General features: G+C 45.2%; 1 protein-coding gene across 3 annotated transcripts in view; it reads left to right on the top strand.

Moving 5' to 3' along the window:
* Positions 1-23,484, top strand: part of Shc3 (SHC adaptor protein 3) — a 144,552-nt gene that overhangs the window by 83,845 nt on the left and 37,223 nt on the right. For all 3 annotated transcript variants that reach the window (XM_005066307.4, XM_013110631.3, XM_021224921.2), the window contains 3 exons: positions 3,028-3,081; positions 9,512-9,563; positions 14,814-14,940. In XM_005066307.4, coding sequence (XP_005066364.1) covers positions 3,028-3,081; positions 9,512-9,563; positions 14,814-14,940 — 233 coding nt within the window. The remainder of the gene's footprint in view (positions 1-3,027; positions 3,082-9,511; positions 9,564-14,813; positions 14,941-23,484) is intronic.

The raw sequence follows: 23,484 nt of genomic DNA, 5'->3' as shown, positions 1-23,484 counted from the left end.
GACTACAACTTCCTACTCTACCCTTTTGTCTTCCAGGGACCCACTGATACCCTTTGTCTTTTCCTATTATTTTCTAAGGGTTGGACTAACCAGTTCTTGAGGCTGTGGATCTGGGATGTCTAGTCAGCCTCGCCTTGCCTAGGTTGTCTTAAGTTGAGCTGCAGCTGCTCATGGAGGCTGGCACACTAAGCTCAAGATAGTTATACAAACTGGAATCTGGCCTCTGTGCACATGGACCATTCATCTCTAGGGGTCCCTGGGTTGTAACACTCCATCCTCCTTGCTCATTCTGTCCTTACAAAGAAGGTCCAGTAAGGATAATGCTAGCACAGCTTGTCCTGAAGCCCTGCTCCACCTTGGTATGGTCCAGGTTGGGTCTAGTTAGGTGTCCAGTTCTCTTTTCCCTGCCATGTATTAGACCCATGTATTAGGGTCTAAGCGCAGTTTTCCTAACACCCAGGGGCTGCCCGCTAGGGTGATACAGGACAGTCCACATCATCAATAGAGCATATGGCTGTGCCTTTCCTGTTTCCTGAATTTAGGTCCCCACTGTAGCAAATAGAGAAAGCAAAAGCCCTGCCTCCTCCACCCAGGGAACAGACAAACAGCACCCACTCTACGATGTTGAAGTTCAAGTAGAGGGTTAGATCTGAAACCTGTAGAGGAGAAACACGCTATACCAGTGGTTCTCAACCTTCCTCATGCTGTGACCTTTTAATGTAGTTCCTTATGATGTGGTGACTTCCAACCATAAAATTGTTTTATTGCTATTTCATAACTGTAATTTTGCTACTGTAATGATTTATAGCATACGTATCTGAAATGCAGGATGTCTGATATGTGGCCCCAAAGGGATCTCAGCCCACAGATTGACAGTGCTGTGCAGCACTGAACAGAGCACTGGGCTCAGATCCCCCACCCTCCTGGGTACTTGGAGGGGTGATAGGCAGTCAGGAAAGTCATCACATATCGACTTGATCAAATTTGACTTAGACTTTTTCTTTCTAAATTATAGCTTCTAATTTAATCTCCAAACTCCAGGTTTAGAGTTGGTATGTGTGTGTGTGCTTGTGCATAAGGTGTATTTTGTGTGTGTTATATGTGTGTGTGTGTGTGTGATATGTGATGTATATGTGTTTGTGATCTGTGGGGTGTATGCATATGTGGTACGTATGTGTAAACCAGACGACAATCTCATCTGAAGATTGTCAGATACTGTCCATCTTGATTTTTGAAACAGGGTCGCTCATTGGTCTGGAGTTCACAGATTTGCCCAGACTGTCTGGCCAGTAGGCCCCAGGAATCCTCCCCTCTCTACCATCCCAGAGTTGGGATTACAGGCTCCATTCCCAGTTTTTTCATGTGTTATGGGGAACCAAATTCAGGTCCTCATGCTTGTGTAACAGTCAATTTATCAACTCCTTAAATAAACACACAAAATTGCAGCATTAGAAACTTATGCTGGGCATGGCAAGGCACAGCTGTAATCCAAGTAGTAGGGAGGTGGGTCTTGAGGATCAGAAGTTCAAGACCATCCTCATTGACATGAATCCAGATCAGCCTGGGCTACAAGACACCAAAGTCCTCTGTTCTGTTGGGGATTCGGGTGCCTTATCATTCATTCAAAGCTGTTTGCCTGCAGGTATCAGGATTCTAGGGCAACTATTATTAGTTAGTTGCCTGGGGCTTGGGCAGGGCCACCCAGCAGTCTCGTTGTTTTGTATTCTTTTAAACCCTCAGGTTTCTGTAGATTGAGGTTTTGCAAATGTCAACAGCCAAAGTCGGCATTTTAAATTATTTAAAATTGTATCCTATAATGATATGTTATTCCGAGTTTTCGGGAGCACATACTCTCTCTGATGCTCTGTGACCCAGTGACAAGGGCTGAGGGACAAGGAGGAGGACACTGCTCAGAAATAAACCTGGCTGTGTTGGGATGGAGCTGGGAGCTCCTTTCCACACAGGAACTTCTCTTCAATGTCGTTACATTGTCTTTAAAAAGATAAAAATAGCAGGCAGGACTTAATGTAGCTTTTAGAATTTAGGGCAGCTTCTAATTCACTCTGTGTCTACTGAATTCCATGGATGTCATGGCTTACAAACCTGATGGAAAGTTTCCATTTTTAAGACAAATGTGTGGAAGGGCCCCTGATCTTTAAGCCAGTGAATTATGAGAGGACTTTAATTCTTGGATACTGACCTTCTGATTTATATACACCTGATATGAGTGGTAAGGAGTGCATCAGGCCATACTCGCCCAGTCTTTGCTTTGGTGTTTGGGGAAGCAGAAACTACAAGTTGTAGTGTTTTGGTACGGTGTATTTTTTTCCTTCTTTGTGTGTGTGTGTGTGTGTGGGTGTGTGCATGTGTACATGTGTAAGACATATGCTTGTGCAAAGGACATACGCAAATGTGAATGGGTGTGCATGCACATATGTGTGCATATGTGTAGAGGCCACCTCTGCTGGCTGATTCAGGGCCTCTCATTGGTCAGAAACCTGTTGACTCAGCTAGCCCACTGGTCCAGCTAGCCCCAGGGATCCACCCATCTTTTCCTTTCCAGTGCTGGGATTGTAGCCGCCACATCCAGTTCTTTGTCACATGGGTTTGGGAGATTGAACTCCGGTCTGCCTGGTTTTAAGGCGCCCACCTTCTGCTTCCTGGAGAAGTCTGGTCATTGAGACGCTGGCCTCAGGTTGGAGCCTTGACTTCACAGATCTGTAATCATTACACTTCTTTCTTTGAACAAGCCTCTTGGCCCCTCTGGGCCCATGCTCTGTGCATGTAAAATGGGCTTCCCACAGGATCCTTAATGAGGCTTTCGGATGGTCACCCAGAGAGATGGTAGCCATCAGACTGTGCACAGTGAGGGCAGGTGACCTACAGTCTCGGTGTTTCACAGTTGTCATGGACTGGGGGCCGTTTTTGGGAGATCTTGTCTTTTGTGTAGCCAGCCAGCAAGGCAGGCTCTGCAGCATGTGGGCAAGCGCTAATGGCTAATCTCATTTCTTGTCTCCCCCCTGGCAGATCATAGCGAATCATCACATGCAGTCCATCTCCTTCGCCTCAGGGGGTGACCCGGTGAGTGGCCTTGGCTTGTTTCTCTTGTCCTTGCTGGGAACTTCCGAGAACAAGCCCTGATTTAAAATGTGCCCTTGAAGACATGACACAAAATTGTTGTACGCTGATTTTACTATTCCAATAACAGTCCAGTTGTTTTAGGACCAGGGCGGTTGTCTGGTGAGAATTCTATTCTGATAAAGTGTATGTGCTCAAAAGAAACATAGTGCCCCAGAAAAACACTATGGGGGGGGGAGATCCTTTGAAGTAAATAGTGTTTTATAAGACAAAATATTCAGCTGGGCGGTGGTGGTGCATGCCTTTAATCCCAGCACTGGGGAGGCAGAGGCAGGCGGATCTCCGTGACTTCCAGACCAGCCTGGTCTACCGAGCCAGTTCCAGGACAGGCTCCAAAACAATACAGAGAAACCCTGCCTCAAAAAACCAAAACAAACAAACAAACAATCCCCCCAAAAGACAAAATATTCATCAATAAACATTTGCAAGTAAAGTAGTCATAACCCCTGAAGCTGTGATCCCAACTGTTTATCCCTCTTGGTCTCAGAAGTCCTCCCTCCCCATGCCCTGCTTCCCTTCCCCACCCCCTCCTCTTCTTCCCCTCTCATTTCTCTGTATTAGAAACTGAGCAGAGGGCCAAGGGTCAGCAATCACTCCACTGTTCAGATACGGCTTAGCAGCCCTCTTGACTATCACTTAAGTTGCCATTTGGTATGGGGAGGGGTCACCTGTGACCAGGCTCTACCACCACTAATTTTCAGCCACAAAGTATCAAGAGTTCTGGAGGCATGGCCTCCACGTGAGGTATCCATAGCTCCCGTGTCTGACGTGTCTGACGTGTCTGACGTGTCTGACGTGTTTGACCGGTTCTTGCCATGCTTGCTTTCCTTGGTTGTTTCCCTACCACATCTCCAAAAACCACCTCAAAACCAGGCAGATAACAGGCAAGGGAGCAGGACACTGAGGGAGCAGGAAGGAAATGAGCCTGACTCCTCCTAGCAGGGACAGGGAGCAAGGTTCCTTCCACATGTTACCACGATAATTTTCATTGTTCTGGGTAAAGTTTTCAGTGGTTAAGGACAAAAAAATTAAAAGTGGCATAATAGGATGAGGAATATTTTTACCCCAAGTTCATTCAAATGACAAAAGAATTCGGTAACTTAAGATATCCCTTTTGCTTCTTTTTTTGATGCCAGTGGTTTGGGCCCTTTCCACGTAGGATATTGTTTTCAAAAGCCTCCCAACAATGCTTTTCCTTTTATTCCACCTCTTCCTGGCCATGCCTTTCTTATCGTCCTAGTGTTGACTATTTTTTTTTTACACCTCATTGAAACATAAACTCTCTTACTAAGATGTAGATTTAGAAGGTGAAAATCTTCTTGAGTGTACACCCACGGGACATTCCTCAAGATCATGTCTATATTTGACAGATTTTTGTCATCACTGCGAGACATACGTGAGAAAATCAGTTTAAATGAGGGAAAGGATTATTTTGGTTCACAAGTGCCAGCCTGAGGTTGTCTGGGTCTGTTGTTTTGCCCTTGAGGCCAGGCAGGGGAAGGCATCCCAGAGGTGCACATGTGGAGGAAAAGACTGTTCACTTCATGACAGCCAGGAAGCAGAAACAAAGTGGAATGAAGACAGGGCAGACCCTTTGAAGGCCTGTTCCCAGTGACCTACTTCCTCTAACCAGGATGTACCTCCTAGTTCTATCACCTTCCAATGGCGTCACCTGTCCTAGGTTCATATCTGCCGCTATGATAAAATGTCCTGACCAAAGCAGCTGAAAGGGGAAAGGGCCCACAATTTCCCGGGGGGGGGGGCTGTCACAGTGGAAGGTGCTTGAGATACTTGGTCACACCACATCTACAGCCAAGAGCTGAGGTAGCTGAGTACCGAGTGACTACTAAGCAAGTTCTCCGTAGCAAGTACTCAACTGGCACTCTCTGTTACCACACAGTCTGGGTCCCCAAACCTGGGGATGATACCACCAAAGAAAAGCCGTTTGCACACTTTGAGAGTCAAAGTGAAAGAGCTGTTCCCTCCTAATCCAATTAAGAATCAAAGCAACCCCCTACAGACATCCCCATGGGCCAACCTGATCTGGATGGATTCTTAGTTGAGGCTCCTTACTCAGGTGGTTCTGAGTTGTGTCAAGTTTGACAGTTAAAATTAACCACCACGCTGTCAAATCCCCTGGGAATCGATCCATAGCTGAGATGATCAATCTCAATGATGGGGTCCCCAGCTGGGGCCAAGCCTTCCTGACAGGATCAGTTTTGGAGGACAATTGAGACCCCAAGCACAGCAATGCCCCACTTTCCTGAGTCCCACGCATACTCAGACCAAGACCTTCATCTCTAGCTCAAAGTGGTTTGCAGTGCAGTGGTGTAACCACAGTGTTTTAAATGTTGGGGGCCACCCAGTTCTCATTTGTATAAATGGCTTCCCTTTCTGGAAATGCTCTGAGATCATGTATTAATGCTAATATGAGCATGGGTACATATAGTGCCATCTTGGGAAACCAAATACATTGTCTTCTGTTAGAAATGTTTCATTTTCCCAGGATATGCTCAAGACTATAAACCTTTTCAAATTTTTCATTATTTCTTCTGGAAAAAAGAACAAATGACTATGATATATACCTTTAATCTCAGCATTCAGGATGCAGAGGAACTCTATGAGTTTTAGGCCAGTGGCTAGCTTGGTTTGCATAGTGAGACCTGTCTTTAAAAAAAAAAAAAAAACTGACAGCATTTGGTGACATTCGATCTGATCTATACTATCTAACATTTTTTGTAATTTTTTTTCCTTATACAGAAACTCATGATTCACACAGGAGTTGAGGCAGGGATATTGTGAGGTTCAGACTAGCCTGGACTACAAAGTCACAGCTTGTCTCAAATGACAAAGCAACACAATTCTGAGATCTTATTGTCTTGCTAAGTGTACACGTTTACTCTGTGTCTCCTCAGTTCACCCAGCTGGAAACAAATAAAAATGACAAACACTGTTAATCTGTCTTTACAAAAAGGAACATGCAGTGGTGATAATGTAACTCCTGGTGTTGAGAGATTACCAAAAGTCAAGTGCTTTACATACAAGCATGAGGGCCCCAGTTCAGACCTCTAGAACCCATATGAAAAGATGCACACTTGTAATCCTGGCACTGGGGAGGCAGAAACAGGAGGATCCCAGCCAGCTTAATTGGTGAGCTCCAGATGTCAGCGAGGCCTGAAGAATGACACCCGAGGTTATCCCCCCCACCTCCCCTGACACCTGAGGAGGATGCCTCCCTCCCTGCACACATACAAAGATCCCCAAGAGGGTGCCAGGCCAATGAACTGTCCCATAGAGTCTTGGTGACTGAGAACAGAGATGGAATAACTGCAGAATAAGATCCCCACAGCCTCTCCTCTGCACCTGAGTGTGTCCACAGGACACTGCCAAGAACACTGTTCTGAATTCCGACCCCCTGGGAACGGATGCCAGGTGAAGGTCAAGATTGGCAACAGAATGGCCATTTCCTAGCTGGGCCGTGGGCCATCTAAGAGGCAGATGTCATATTCTCCTGGGCCTTCCTTCCCCAGCCACTATGTAGTTTCTTAGACTAGAGAAAAAAAAACTGCTCCCCTTGAAAAACAAATAGGACTTCCTTGTATGAACCACTAGTGTTGACAAGGGCTAATTTTGTTCTCTAGCTACACACAAAAATCAAACAATAGACTCATGTGTGTACAGTTTCTGTGAACTCTAAACTCCCATCAAATTTGGAAGTTACAAAGGAAGGCTGTGAAGTTCATCACATGTGGTTATGTTAATGTACCACAAAAAGAGTTTGTCAAAATTAAATGCCACCCTCCCTATCACCCTGCCTCCCCAGCCCCGTCTCCTGCCTCACCTGCCGTGCATCTGTGAGCTGTCTTTTTGGGACAGTAGCTCTGCTACTACAGTGCCCAGGTGGTTCAGTTCTTCTGCTAGTTTCTTCTATTCAAACACAACCTTCGGCATGCAACCTTAGGCACCAAAGTGGCAGCCATTTGGGTGGATTGGGGCCAAGGCATCATCTACTCGGCTTCTTGCAAAACTCCAGCTCCTATAGTGTGGGAAAGCTGTCTGTGACCTCAGTCTTGACGCTGTAACTGTGCCCAGAGCCAACTCAAGGACACGATGGCTCCAAAGCTCCAGGGCTGCGGGCTAAGGTGTTCCTGAAGCTTCTGAAGGAGAGTTGTGACTCTCACATCCCGTAAGTCTGGGAGGAAAGGGAAGAACTGTATGTTCCAATCCATATTTTTGCCAACAGCTTCAAATCTTAGAAGATGCCCCTCCATGGGAGTGAACAGAGGCTGCTTTATAGTCTTCCTGTCCTTTCTCTCGCCAGTCTGTGAAACATTAAAGACCAGGAAACAGACTCCTCTCAGATGAGCCTTGGAGACAAGGGTTCTTTTGTCTCCACCCCTGGAAAAGGCCCTACGCCTTTGCTCTCTGGAAATCTCGGAGGGCACTGTGCCCACCCATCCCTTCCCACATCCCCACTCTCCTCTCCACTCTTCCTGTTGCATTCTCTGAATCTCTGTTAAGAGGGAGAGGACACTTCCCCACGGACAGAAAGTACAGATCAGCACAGACCACTGACACTCGGACGGAAGGCACAGCAGATGGGCTTGGAACACAAGCTTTGAAAAATAGCTACAGAAACAGGCTGTCCTTTCAAGCTGCCTCCAAGGGGTGGGGCTCCTGTGCTCATTAGTTTTAACCATCACTTTGTCACCACCCAGAATCATTTGGGAAGAGAGAGCCTCCTTTGACAGATTGCCTGTGGGGTAGCAAGAGGCAGACCACTGTGGGTGACACATTCCTTAGGCAGATCCAAGCTGAGCAGAAGGGAGCAAGCAAGGAACCATGCATTTGTCCTCTCTCTCCCTGCTCTTGACTGTGGATGTAAAGCTGTATGGTTTTGCTCAACACACACACACACACACACACACACACACACACACACACACACACACACACGCGCGCGCACGCACGATTGAAATACTAAAGACAATAATGCTTTAGAAAGGATTAAGAAAACGACCAGGTCCCTGGCTACTTGTTCAGCAGTGAGTAGATGCAGGCTGCCTTGGTAGACTGTCAAGGCGTCAGAAGACTGGCGAGGAAACTCATTTCACACCAAGGGGTGAGGCTTCTAAATAAAGCCTATGTTAAAAAAAAAACATTTACAATGTTTTAAATTAGCCATGCACCATTGTTTAACGAGGTTTACTGTGACAGCTTCCTGTGTGTATAGACTCACTTTGATGGTATTCACGCATCTTACTCTCCTCCCGACCCCTCCTTTCCCTTGTTGTCCTCTTCTGCTTTTGTGTCTCCCGTTTTTTTTCAGCGCTGACCTATGAGTCTTTCTGACTCCTACTTCACTCCGTAGAATGATTTCCAATTCCATCTATTCTCCTGGAAAGGAGATTTCATTCTTCGTAGCTGCATAAACCTCCACTGTGTAGTTTCCGCCACGCTTTCTCTATCCCCTCATATGTAATTCCAGGCACAGAAATAACAGCTAGGCTAGTTCTGTATCTTGCCTATTGTGAGTGTCCAGCCTTTAAACACCCTCCGTAGTATTGTCCCAGCAATCAGTTCTCAGAATATAGTCTCTAACCTCACAGCAGCTGGGAACTTGTCAGCAGTTCAGTTTGGGGGTCCAGATGGAAAACTGGGGTACAGTTTAAGTGTCAGTCTTAAGTCCTTAGGGGATTCTCATGGGAACTCAAATCTGAGAACAGTTCACATACGCATCACTGGCAAAGCCATGCTTCCAGAGTTTGATTCTCACTAGTGTGTCTTTGAGCTTTAAAAAGGTCCCCATGGTCAGGTCTCAGATCCAAACCAGCTAAGTCAGATGAACCAATGCTCCTCAAGAAGCAGTTCTGAAAGTCTCCCAGAAGAGCCAGCACAGGGAAGTCAGGTGCCTGTCACCCTGGCTGCTCTGGGTGTGGTCACAGACAGGTGGCATGCCCACCTGAGGGTGGGGAGGGGTTGTTTAGTGATGTCTGTACCAGCTGCTCCTGATTCCTCAGCCTCTGCCTAGACTGCACTCAGATCTCCGGGGATTTCCAGCCACACCCAAGTTTGAGGACCTGCCTCAAACCAGGCCCATTTCCTATCAGTCTGTTCCCAGTATCAGGCCCTCCCTCCCTGTCTCCTGCCCTTCCTCCCTCCCTCCCTCCGTCCCTCCCTCCCTCCCCTCCCAGTACTGAGGAGCTCAGGGCCCTCGCACACTAGGAAAGCACTGGTCCATTTACTTTACTCCCACCCCTGATTCTCTGCTGTGTGACAGATGAATGGCTACTCACCACACTGCGCTCCGCATCCCCCTGGTCCTCCCTCTTGCTGTGATGAGCGATACAAATGTCTCCTTTTCCTTCCACAGGACACAACAGACTATGTCGCCTATGTCGCTAAGGACCCTGTTAATCGCAGAGGTAAGCAATGCTCGACCCATTTAATCACTCGCTTGTGTGAAGCCAGGCTTGATGTGTGAACCAGATGTTCCTCATTATCCCAGCTCCAGCAAATGAGCACGTGTCACGTGACACGATTAAGGCTAATTAAGGCCTGCAAGCATAGCTTGTCACCTGGCTGAGAGAGAGCCTACCAGATGCCGAGAGCCAAACTTGCACGTGTGTCAGGATGGCCTTGGTTTGGGATACCCGAGTCACACATCACCTCTCTCACCTGGTGCTCTGACAGTGGCCTTAGGTGTGCCTAGGAAACTACACTCCCCCACCCTCCTGAGCAGCGTCACACAGTGTGTGTGCAGTGTCCTGTCTCCTGCTTCTGGAATCATAGATACAGGCCGAGTGGGCATGCCATTTGCAAAACCAGAGTGGATAATAATACACTCAGGGTGACTACCCTTGGACACTAGGCAGCTCCCGGTGACCCGTGCCACAGCTACGCATGAAAAGTCACCAGCAAAATCCAGTGGAGTCTGTCACTGTGCGGAGTGACGCTTCCCTACACTGCAGACTGGTTCCTTCCTTCCTCTTGGCCTTTGTCCTATGTGCCAGCATCTGGTTTTTCCTCCTTTGCTTGCATACTCACAGACATATTTTCTCTCTTGCAAAAAAAAAAAAAATCACAACAACGCAAGCCCCCAATACACACGATACCTAACACTCTGTTTCACCATTCTCCTCCCAAACCCGTATTTTGGATATACATTCAGGACAATCAACAAGGGCTGATTAATTTGGGATGGGGCGCGGGGCTTCTGCAAACCCTTCTTCATTGCCCTTTCTGCAGCAGATACCAAATGTGATGGTTAATACTAATTGTCAGCTTGACAACTCCTAGAACCACCTAGTGGGTAAACCTCTGTACTGTCTGTAAGGGGGTCCCTGGGTTGGGTTAATGAAGGCCCACCCTTACTGAGGGTGGTACCATCCATGGGCTGGAACCCTCAAATAAATGAAAAGGAGAAAGTGACCTGAGAGCCAGCAGTCATTTCTCTGCTTAGCTATGCAATGTGACAGCTACCTCAGGCTCCCTGGCTGACTGCCCCGTGGTGATGGACTGTTCCCCCAACCCGTGAGCCCAAATGGGCCCTCCTCCCTCCCTTCCTTAAGCTGCTTTTGTCAGGTATTTTATGAGCAGTGGGACAGTAACTGTGTGGCTGGCATGTGACATGTCCCAGAGGCTCTTGCAGAGCAAGGGGCGTTGATGGTTCATATGCCAAATGTCCTTGCAAACTGCTTCCAACTTGGCTGCAAACATTGGCGTTACCATGGTAAGTATGTGAGGTTCTCCCCTCCTGGGTCCCCAGTCAGTTCTGACATCCTCTCAGGGATGTTTTGAAGTTGAAGGCACAAGACAATGGGAAGACTGGATCTGGCTTGTTCTTCCTGTTCTTCCCCATGCAAGTCTTCATTTAGGGTGGTGGGGAGAGAAGTGGGGAGGTTTCTGTAGATAGCATAACACAGGTTCCTAGTCTAGAATTGCCATGTCTCTCCTGAACAGAGCTGAGACAGTTAGACAGGTGTGTGTGTGTGTGTGTGTGTGTGTGTGTGTGTGCGCGCAGGTGTACATATGTGAGCGTACACATGTGGGTGTTATTCCTCAGGTACTGTCTACCTTATTTTTTGAGGCAGTCTCACTGGCCTGGGACTCTCCAAGTAGGCTAGGCTAATTGGCCAATGAGTCCAGGAGTCAGCCCTGACCCTGGACTAGCTTTTTCAGGGTAACAATCTTGTCCTGCAATGCCTGTTTTTGTTTGTTTGGTTTTTTGAGACAGGGTTTTTCTGTGTAGTTTTGTAGACAAGGCTGGCCTTGAACTCACAGAGGTCCCCCTGCCTCTGCCTTCCAGGTGCTGGGAATGAAGGCGTGCATCACCACTGCCTGGCTTGTTTGTTTTTAAAGCTGGGTTCTGGGGAATCAAACTCAGGTCCTTGTACTCCTAAGGCAAGCACTTTACCAACTAAACAGTCACTCTGGCCTTTCTTTAAAGGAGAGAAGGGACAGGACTGCCAGGGCCCTGAGATGCTTTGTGGGCGTTAATACTCACCCTTTGTCTTCTCAGGTGACTGTGTATAGCCAGTGCTGGCCCCAGGTGAGCAAGGTTATACCTGTGACAGTTAGGACTGATGCCCAGACCACTTGAGCAAAAGCTCTTGTTGCAGGCTTACAGACTGGTCTTAATGTCTAAGGTAGCAAACAAATTAAGTTGTTTGAGGCAACAAGGACATGTTGCCTCACAGTTCCGGAGGCTGGATGCCCAGTTCATGGTGTCAGCAAGGCCATATGGACTCCCTCTGGGTCCTGGAGTTCTCGAGAAATCTCTCCTTCCTCTGTCTGGCTTCGGTAGTTACAGGCAATCTTCAATGTCCCGTGGCTTGTAGGTGTGCCACTGAAACTCATCCTAATGTGGTGTGGATGCCTATAGAGATGACAGTCCAGGGTGGCTCTGGGTCCCTCCTATCCTGCTATGACCTCCTTCTAACTAGTTACATCTGAAATTTCCCATTTTCCAAAGAAGGGCACTTTCTGGGGTCCTGGGGTTAGGATTTTTGGCATAACATTTTTTTTTGTGGGGGCATAATTGAACCCACAGCAGAAGCCAGCCACTTTCACTATCCTAGCTTTCCCCAAATCAGGGAGGGAATTGGGAAGGGGAGACATAGGCTATCCCTTACTAGGCACTGGCTCCCCAAACTCTATCTGGGTTAGAAGCAGCTGGGGTTCATTCTCTGTTTTGGTTTGTTTCAGATGAACAGCAAGTGATCTAGGCAATTTTGTCTTTCAGATGTGTTTAGTAGGTCCAGGTCAATGGTCCTCAAAATGAGCTATTCTTGAGAGTTACTTAGGAGCCTTATTAAAAAAAATCTCAACACTCAGGTCTGAGAGGATGGGATCCAGGCAACAATGTGTTTAAATAGTTCTTTGGGGCTTGAGGAAACAGCTTAGTTGGTAAAGTGCTTGCGGTATGAGCATAAGAGGCTGAGATAATTTCTCAGAACCCACCTGAAAAGCCAGGTGTGGGGGCAACATCTGTAATCCCAGCACTGAACGGTGGAGACGGGAGGATCCTGGGGGCTTGCTGGCTAGCCTGCCTCGTCTAGTTGGTGAGTTTCAAGCCTCTCTTATAACACAAAGAGAAGGTTCACTGAGGAATGGTACCCAAGGCTGCCCTTTAGCTTCTATGCACACATACAACCACATGCACCCACATGCATATGCACACATGCCCCAACATGCACTCACATGCGTATGCACACACATATATATTCTCTGATGCTCTGATGTATATAAAGCAACACTGAGCACTAAGCTGTAGCCTATGTCTCTAAGGTGTCTGGCCTCCAAGCACTTCGCTTTGGACCAAACAAGGGCCCAGCGTCTGTGGTGTTTCACAGTCCAGCCATCTTGTGACCAGCCTCACCTTTCAAAGTCAAGGTGCCAGACGTTTCTATATCTGTACTTGGTCCCTTCACCAAAGCCCTCTCTGAGGTTGACATGCAGTGCTGTTAGAAAAACTGAGGCAGTGTTAACCTTGCAAAATGATGGTGTGTGCTTTTCTAATGGTACTTTATATTTGCCTCTCAGTTATTAAGAGCCCAGGGCTTCTGTAGTTAATCCAGTGGAAGGAGAAGAGGCCTGACTCCCTGGGCATTAAGTCATGTGGAAACCACCACCAGCCATCTCAAGGAGATCAGGATAGCACATGAGTGACGTTTCAGGAGGCTGGTGACCAATAGGAGAGCTACCCAATGATTGGTTTTGTAGAAATGGGACTCCTAATGTGTCAGCTTTGTTGGAGTCTAATACATCATTTTCTCTCTCTTCACACACACACACACACACACACACACACACACACACAGAGAGAGAGAGAGAGAGAGAGAGAGAGAGAGAGAGAGAGAGAGAGAGAGAGAGAAGACTAGTCTTTGGGTATCTTTATCATCTGCTCTCCATCTTGCTCTTGAGTCAGGGTCTCCCCTTGAACTATGAGCTCATTTACTTGACTAAAGTAGCTGGCCACCAAGCACAGGTCCACTCCTGTCTCTCCTCTCCAGCACTGGATTCACACATATGCATCACTGCACACAACTTTTAATGAGGGTTCTGGGGATCTGAACTCTGGTCCTTAGGCTCTCATGGCAAGCACTTAACCAGCTGAATGGTCTTCCTGGTCTCTGTTTAATTTTTAGTTGACACATAGCTATATTTATTTATGAGGTGCAGTGTGCAATGATAAAATCAGAGTATTTCACCTTCAAACCTCAAGCTTCTTGCCCCTTGACTCCCTAACCTGGAACTATGAGCCAAATGAACCCTTTCTCCTTTAAGTTGCTTTTGCTGGGGTGCTTTACCACAGCAATGGGGAGGAAACAAACACACTCTCTCCCATATTTTAAAGCAGGCTCCCTCACTGAACCTGGACCTTGCTGAGGAGACTCGTGCTTGGCCAACAGTCTCCAGGAATCCTCCTAATTCTGTCTCCCGAGTACTAGATTGCAGGCCTATGCTATCAGGCCTGGCTTTGTTTGTGGGTCCTAGGGACTGAACTCAGGACCTCAGGTCTGCATGGCAAGTGTTTCAACAACTGAGCCACGCCCTCAGTCCCTACATTGTGCTGTTTGGTGTTTCCGGTCAGATTTGGCTGTCAGCACTTTACTCTTACTAAGTCTAGAACTTTCTCTAAGTCCATTGAGCAGATCAAGATCCACCTGGGACACCAGTTCCGATCTATCACTAAGGTTTCTATGGCCTTAAGGAAACTCTGAGAGTATCAGAACCACCAAGGGGGCTGGAGAGGTGACTCGGTGGTTAACAGTACTTGCTGCTCTTACAGAGGACCCAGGTTGGGTTTGTGGTACCCATAGGGTGTCTCACAACCACCTGTAACTCCAGTTCCAGGGGTTTCCTCTGCCCTCTTCAGGCACTGCATGCATGAGATGTGTGTGTATGCATAAAGGCAATACACACATAAAGTGGAAGTAAATAAACATTGAAAATAAGACCTTTACTTTTGCAGACAAGCCTTCTAAGAATTTCACGTGTCCATCACCACTGTGGGATGCCCACAGAGACAAGACTATGGTTTGGTAGAGACATACCAGAAGGGATGCGTGTGACTTTTTTTTTCCTCTGTTCCTCAGATGGGGCCTTTTGTCAAGGGGTCCAGGAGAGCCCTGGCACTGTCTCTAATGAATGCATGTCCCCTTCTCCCCAAGCTTGCCACATTCTGGAGTGCTGTGATGGGCTAGCCCAAGATGTCATTGGCTCCATCGGACAAGCCTTTGAACTCCGGTTCAAACAGTATCTGCAGTGTCCCTCCAAGATCCCCGCTCTCCAGGATCGGTGAGTAGTGGTGCCTGCCTTTCTCGGCGGCTTATCTTTAAAACTACCTCCCACATTGCACTCGGGCAGACCCAGATCATCACGCATTTCCAGAACTCAGACACCTGGCTGGCGCTCGGCAGAGGCATGGAAACCGACAGATGGAAGCTCACATATGGCTCTGAATGGGCAGGAAACATTTTTTGAAGCTATAGTGACAGTAGATAAGGTTACCAAAAACAACTCCATTGTAATATTTTCTTTTTGTCATACTGTGTCTTCTCTAGCCCTTTGATTCTTCCATAGGTCCCCTCTCTGGGTCTGTGTCCACACAGTTAGCCAAAGCCACCTGCTGCCAGCATCATTTTTGCTTTATTGGCCTCCATAGCCTAGTAACTTCAGGGCCTGTTCATCTGCCATATGGCTCTGGGCAAATCCTTAAACTGTCTGAGTCACCGTGGCTTCATCTGGAAAACAGGGATAAGGATCACTTGACAGCTGTTTACTATTATGGAGAAGCAATTATTAACACCAAATGTGGGCTACTTAGGTATATATATATATATATATATATATATATATATATATATATATGAGAGAGAGAGAGAGAGAGAGAGAGAGACTGCTATTCAGTTTCCTTAGGATGCAAGAATATTCTATGATGTAGAAAGCTGACAAGTACTATGGGGTATATGGGGCATATGGGGCATATGGGGCATTCAGTGCTCTCCTGTCCTTGAGTATCTTCTGTCAGTGAAGAACTTGCATAATGCAAAGCTACTACAGGTTGGGAGATGTCTTGGCCAGTAATGCACTTGCCTTGTGAGCATAAGACCTGAGCTTTCTCTCTGGAGCCTATGTTTAAAAGGAAAAACCAGCCAGGTACAGTGGTGTCTACTCATAATCCCAGTGCTGGGGAGGTGGGAACAGGTGGATATCTGGGGGGTCACTGGCCAGTTAGCCCAGTCTTCTTGGTGAGCCCCAGACCATTGAGAGACCCTTTCTCATAAACAACATAAATAGCCCTGACATTGACCCCTAGCCTACACATAAACAAATGTATGTAAACCTATGTACATGTGCCCACATATACGTGTGTACACAGAAAAATCTTTCTAATGGTGTGTTCACTGCAAACAAGCATTGTTTCCCTTAGGTTTGTTTCTTATTCCTTTCAAACTCACAAAACCACCTTCTGTGGCGTCATCATGGAGCCGGGGTCTGCTCTGTTCCCTCCCCATCCCTTGACAAATTCCCTTTAAGGCATCCTTTGTGCCTGCCAGGGCCCACTTTACCCAGGCTGATGAGTTCGGCGGGATGGGGGCTGGAGGATGTGTGAAGGACATGGCCACAGCCTGACACCTCTGACCCGAGAATGCGTCATCATAGCTCTTTATTTTTAATGTGACTGGAGATTGGGCCCATGCATTACAGGTTGTATTATCAGAATTTATAATGGTGTGGAAAGACTGAGTTGCAAAAGGGTATGGACTGTTTGTGTTTTGAAAACCCACTGCCCTAGTTAGCTTAAATTGTCAACTGACACAGCCCAGAGTCACCTGGAACAAGGGAATCTCAATTGAGGGATTGCCTGGGTCAGATTAACTATGGATCTGTCTGTAGGGAATTGTCTTGATTGTTAATTGATGCAGTGGGGCCCAGCCCACTCTGGGAAGCACCATTCCCCTGGCCAAGTGGTTCTGGACTGTATAAGAAATCTAGCTAAGCATGGCTGTGAACGAGCCAGTAAGCAGTGTTCCACCTAGGCTTCTGCTCAAGTTCTCTCTTTGACTTCCCTCAATGATGGACAGTGAACTTGTTAACTGAATTAAACCCTTTGTGAGCATTTGAATCGTCTCCATCCTTTGGCTCTTATGAACACAGCTACTATGAAGTTGTAGTCAAGCTTTGAGGTAGATATACATCTTGTATACATGCCTTAGAGTAGAACTATTGAGTTAATGGTCCTACTGTTTGTTAACCATTTGGGAAACTGTGTTAGCTACCTTTTACTTTTTTTTTTCTGTGATAAGATAAGGCATTAGTCAGGGTTCTCTATAGGAATAGAATGTGTGTGTGTGTGTGTGTGTGTGTGTGTGTGTGTGTGTATCTGTGTGATATGGGATTTATTAGAATGACTTGCAGGCTGCGTGTGGTCCTACTAGCCCAATAATGGCTGTCTACCAACAGAAGGTCCAAGAATCCAGTAATTGTTCAGTCTACAAAGCTGGATATCCCAGACGGTCTTCAGTAAATGCCAGAATCCCAAAGAAGTAGGTTCTCGTGCCAGTGAAGGAATGGACTTGCTGGTGAGAGTGAAAGCAAGCAGATGAGAGGGCAAGCTTTCTTCTTCCGTGTCCTCAGGCTGCCATCAGAAGGCGTGGCCAAGATTAAAGGCCAATCCCTGCCTAAAAAATCTGGATTGGAAATGGATTTTCCCACTTCAAATGATTAAAGAAAAAAAATCCCTCACATGTGTGCCCAGTCATTTGGATTTTAGTTAATTCCAGATTTAGTCCAGTTGACAACCAATAAGAGCCATAACATATACTCTAAAAAACATCCACATGAGGTAAGAGGGGTCTATTTTGCTCATGGTTTGGAAGAACAGTCCATCATGGCAAGGAAGTCAAGGCTGCAGGAATGTAAGGCAGGTGGTAGTCACATTGCATCCACAGCTGGGAAGCAGAGGGCAATGGTGCTAGTGCTCAGGTAGCTTCTTCCTTGTTATGCAGTTCAGAGACCCAATCCCAGGGAATAGTGCCACACATTATTAGGATCAGTTTTCTCTCTCTGTTAACCAAAGCATGATAATCCCTTGCAGGCATGACTAGAGGCTAACCTAATATAGATAATCCTTCATAGGCATGGTCAGAGGCTAGTCTAATTTAGATAATCCCTCATGGGCATGCCTAGAGGATAATCTAACCTACACAATCCCTCATAGGTGTGTGCTAGAGTCTTGTTTCCTTGGTGATTCTAGATCTTGTCAAGTTGATAATCAACATCAGCTATCGTAGTCAAATGATTTTTCAGAGTGATAGTACCAATTTACATTTCCATAAGCATTGTAGGCGCTTGTTACTCCTCCAGGCCGCATCAACGTTCATTGTTGTCCATGTCTTTGATTATGGCTGCCCTAGTGGACAGGTGATGGTTTGGACTTTCATTTTTCTGATTATGATATCTGGCCGTTTGTCTATCTTGTTGGGGAAAATGTCTGCTCAAATCTTTATTTTGCAAATATTGGGTTGTTTTTCTTTTAAATTGTTAAGTTGTAGGTGTTGTAGATCCACACTACCTTAAAGAAATAATATTAGCAATATTTTCCTATTTTGTAGATTGTGTTTTTTCAACATGTTTTATAACTTTCAGTGTATGTCTAACCTTGATTACATAATTTACCCCTTAAAAATTTCCCTTTTTGATGCTCCAATGATTTCTTATTTTTTCTTTTTATCATCATTAATGTATAAAATACAACTGATTTCATGTATTGTTTTTTGTATCTGTGAGCCCATTCTTTAGACATACTTTAGATTCCTAATTGCAATCTTTTTGACTTGCTTATTTAGGAATGTGTTAATTTTAGCATCATATTAATCTTATATGAGTCTACTTTGATTTCTATATTGATTTTATTATTATATGAACAACTACTTTTTAAACTTCAATTCTTTAAAAAATTTTAAGCTTATTATTACATAAGCTTAACATTATATTCTTTCTCCTGGGGAATGTTCCCTCTACATGGGAGAGGATGTTTTTATGCTGTTGCTTTTGGGTAGATGTTTCTTAGGTCTGGTTAGTTTTTTTATATGCAAACTTCTATTTCCTAATCTTCTGTTCAGTCATTCTATATAATAATGAAGTGTATATTAGTGTTTCTCCATATTATTGTTGAACTTTCTGTTTTTCCTTTTGTATTTTTTTATAGAAAACTTATTATTGGGTCATTTTCTTATTTGTTCTGTCAACCTATGCCTTTTAAGAAGAGCATTTAATACATATATTTAAAGCAATTGCTGGTAAGTTAGGATTTTTGTCTAGTGTTGAGCTATTTTTTTCTTTATGCCATTTTATCCTCTTAGACACAGTTATTATCTCCTTTGTGCAAAATAAATAAACATTTTTCAAGTGTACAATTTAACTTCTTCCTCTTTCACTACTTTTAAAGTAGTGATCAGAGGATTATAGTTAATATATTAATTCATAATTACAAATTCAGATTAAAGAACTTATTAATATACAGAAGATTGGCTTCTGTACAGCTCTATTCCTCCATTCCATTATACTATTTTAAATTTTTTATTCATTTTACATAGCAACCACAGTTCCTTCTCCCTACCCTCCTCCTGCTCCCTCTCCATCCCCTCCTCCTGCTCCATCTCCATCCCCTAACTCCCATCTACTCCCTAGAAAGGGTAAGGCCTCCCATGAGGAGTCAGCAAAGCCTGGCATATCAAGTTGAGGCATGACCAAGCCCCTCCCTGCTGCTGCATCAAGGATGTGCAAGGCATCCCACCATAGGGAATAGGCTCCCAAAAGCCAGCTCATGTACCAGGGACAGATCCTGGTCCCACTGCCAGGGGTCTCACAAACAGACCAAGGCACACAACTGTCACCCACATGCAGAGGGCCTCGTTCAGTCCCATGTAGACTCCCCAACTGTTGGTCCAGAGTCTGTGGGCTCCCAAGAGCTTGGGCCAGCTGTCTCTATGGGATTTCCCATCATAATCTTGACCCTCCCCCATATAATCCCTCCTCACTCTCTTTGGCTGTAATCCTGCAGCTCAGCCTAGTGCTTAGCTGTGGATCTCTGCATCTCCTTCCATCAATTACCGGATGAAGGCTCTATGATGACAATTAGGGTGGTCACCAATCTAATTACAGGAGAAGGCTGGTTCAGGCACCCTCTCCAATATGACTAGGAGTATTAGCTGGGGTCATCCTTGTGGATTCCTGGGAATTTCCCTAGCACCAGGTTTCTCCCTAGCCCCATAATGACGCCCTCTATCAAGATATGCGTTTCATTGTTCTCATCTCTGTCCCTCCACCAACTCAACAGTCCAGATCCTTCACGGTCCCATCCTCTATCTCTCCCTCTACCACTCCGCAGTTTGCCCATTAAAAACATACTTTACTTGTTTTTTGTTTTTGTTTTGTTTTGAGACAGGTTTCTCTGTATTGCTGTGGAGCCTGTCCTGGAACTCACTTTGCAGATCAGGTTGTCCTCGAACTCATAGAGATCCGCCTGCCTCTGCCTCCCGAATGCTGGGATTAAAGGTGTGTGCCACCAATGCCTGGTCACATTACTTATTTTTAAGTGTGTGTGTGTGTGTGTGTGAGCATACTTGTGAACATGCATCCTCAAGTGCACTAGTGAATGCAGTGTGGAAGCCAGAAGAGGCTTTCAGATCCCTGAGACTGGAATTACTGGCAGTTGTGAGCCACTCTGTGGGCTGGTAAAGGAATTTGGGTCCTCTGCAAGAACCCTGTGTGCTTTTAACCACTGTGACATCTCTTCAGCTCTTCCCATTGTGCTGTTATTGTCATGCAAACTACATCTTCATTCATTGTGTGTTCATCAATACAGCTGAATTGCATTTTTAAATTAGAAGGGAAGAATAAAAGAATTTTAGGCAAAACTGAACTTACCTTCAGTTGTAAATTTCTACTGATAGTCACTTATTTCAGCTTAATATACTTGCCATAGTATTTCCTAAAGAGAAGATTTTCTATAGTGCATTTCCCCTGTTTTTATTTGCCTTGGAATATACTTTCTGTTGCACCTGCTGTGCGGCCTGCATCCAAGAATGTAGCGAGGTGGTCGGGATAGATGACACAGAGACCGGTCGGTTGCTTTAAGAAAACTTTATGCTTCCCAAGTCAGCTTAGGAGGAGACCCCAGTCCGCTTAGGAGAGCTCTCAGGAGAAATCTCAGGAGAAGTCTCTGGCGAAATCTCTGGAGAAGTCTCCCCAAGAAAAGGGAGCTTCCCTTTTTAAGGACTTTTGCCATCCATTTACATACCATTCTTTCCACTTCTCACCCTCCTGGCTGGTGGTTTAATCTCCGGTCCCAGAATCGGGGAGACACCACAGGGGGCAGGAAGAGGCATCTAGCCGTAGGAGGTGTGGAAGGCATGGTATTTCAGTGAGCCAGCCCTTATCTGAGCCCTATCAAGCTTTAAAGCACTGAATTGTTTTCAGTAAACATTACATAGATGCCTGCTCCCAGGCCGAAGGGGAAGTGGGTTTCTGCTCAAGGTCTGGTGTCCCCACACTTTCTGCCTTATTTTGGCGGTATTGCTTTATTGGCTATGGAGTTCATGACAGGAAACCTTTCTCTTCCCTGCCTCTGGCCTCCTTTGTTTCTGGTAAGAAATCAGCTGTTAATCACGAGCACCCCTTGTTCTCACGAGCAGCTCCCTCTGCTGCCCTCAGGATGCCTTCTTTGTCTTAGAATAGTTAGATTAGGGTGTCTAAGTCTCTCTGAGTTTATCGAAGCTGAGCTTTTTAGCCTCTTGGTTGTATAGAACAATGTTTTCTTTTAGCTCACTTGGGAAGGTTTGTGCCATAAGGAGGCCAGTACTTTCCCTGCCCTCTTCAGTCTCTGCTGTCCACCAGGGACTCTACTATGTGACATATTGGCATTCTTGGTGGTATTATACAGGTCTCTCAGTCTCTGTGCACTTTTATTATTTAGTTTCTTTTCTGTTCCTTAGACTTTCGTCTCAGTTGAACTATTTTAAAATGGTGTTTTTCTTCTTCTACCTTCCAAACCTGCTGCTTGCTTAAGTGAGTTGTTAGAATTTTCTTTTCATGTTTTCAGTGATGGTAGAATTTTCAATTCTATAATTTATTATTATTTTATTTATTTATTAATTCTGACAAGCCCCATTTTGTGAGGCATGGTTTACATATTTAGTGTTTTCTACATCAGTTCTTTTAGTTGGCTGAACATATTCCGTCTTCATTTATTTATCCTTAAGTCTAAGATTTCCTTGTGACAGTTTCTATTGACTTATTTTTCCTGTATATGAGCTACCCTTTCTTTTTTTATACATAGCTTATAATTTTTTTCTGACTGTAAAAATGTTAAGTAATAGAAGACTGCAAGGTTGAAACTCATATTTCTTCTCTTTCCATGATGTATATTGTTAATGTTTGTGGTTGTTTTAGTGACTGTACTGAACTAATTCTAAAATTCTATAATCTATATTTGTCACCTATGTCTACTGATGGCTCTGCTTGGCTAACTACGTTTGTTCACTAATGAATGCAGAGGTTCCCTTGAATGTTGAACAACTCAGTCTCTCAGTCTTTACTGAAGGGCTACTTGTGTTTGCATGTATATATGAACATGTGTTTGTGTATATGCATGCTTGTACATGTATATGCACATATATGCTATACATGTGCATATGAATATGCATGTATCCTATATACGTATTTGTATGTATATACATATATGTGTGTATGTATACATATATCTGTGTGCATGTGGCGAATCAGCCGATTTTTTTTCAGCTTTCACTTTCTACTTGTGAGGTGTTTAATGGTGGGACAGAAACGAGAATTTAGAGCCATGTTGCACCCTGTGGGCAAGAACACAATGAGTCCTGCAAATGTGTGGAGCCTTCTAGAAAGACATGTTGGAGTTTATTAACATCCCAATTTCTCATTTTAGGGCTTGTGATTGCCATTGGTTGTGGGTATTTGTTTTGGTGCCTTTCCCCCTCTAATTCCATAAACTCTATATTCTTTGTCACTTACTTCCACTAATAAAAATTGTTTGACCCAAGTGTTATTCCCAGCTTCATATGGGTCACATGATAAACATTTGCCTCTGAATAGTGCCCCAGGCATGCTCTGCATCAGGTTAAATAAAAACAGATTTGGCAAACACAAACAGATGATAAGTGCTTAAGGAGATGAGAATGCTAATTACTCTAATTTGGTCACTGTGTGTTGTATAAATGTATCAAGTTAGCACACAGCACCCCATAATAAATGTGCAAAATTACTATGTGATAATTAAAAGTAAATTTTTAAAAAGACAGCTTGGGGAATTGGGTGCTCAATGGAACAAACACTCAGACAGTGTCTTAGTTTGGGTTTTTAGTGCTGTGAAGAGACACCATGGCCACAGCAACTCTTATAAAGAAACATTTAATTGGGGTGGCTTGCTTACAGAGATTCAGTCTATAAGCATCATGGCAGGGGGCATGGCTGCCTGCAGGCATGGTGCTGGAGCTGAGAGGCCTATATCTTGCAGGCAACAGGAAGTAGACTGATTGTCACACTGAGGAAAGCTTGAGGAAAAGAGACCACAAAGCCTGCCCCCACAGTGACACACTTCCTCCAGCAAGGCCACACCTCCTTAGTTCCACTTCCTTTGGGGGTCATTGTCTTTCATGCCACCACAGACAGGGAAAACAATGATAAATTTTTGGGAACTGGCTTCTGAAGGAGGCTCAGAACTGTCCTGTTCCTTTCTGTGGCTATTTGGGTGATGATTGTCATTGATTGATAGCTGTTAGCTTACATGGCTATCACAGGAGT

The sequence above is a fragment of the Mesocricetus auratus genome, unplaced genomic scaffold (assembly GCF_017639785.1).
Source record: "Mesocricetus auratus isolate SY011 unplaced genomic scaffold, BCM_Maur_2.0 Super-Scaffold_100013, whole genome shotgun sequence".
Classification (NCBI taxonomy): domain Eukaryota; kingdom Metazoa; phylum Chordata; class Mammalia; order Rodentia; family Cricetidae; genus Mesocricetus; species Mesocricetus auratus.
This window is presented reverse-complemented; position numbering and strand designations above follow the sequence as displayed.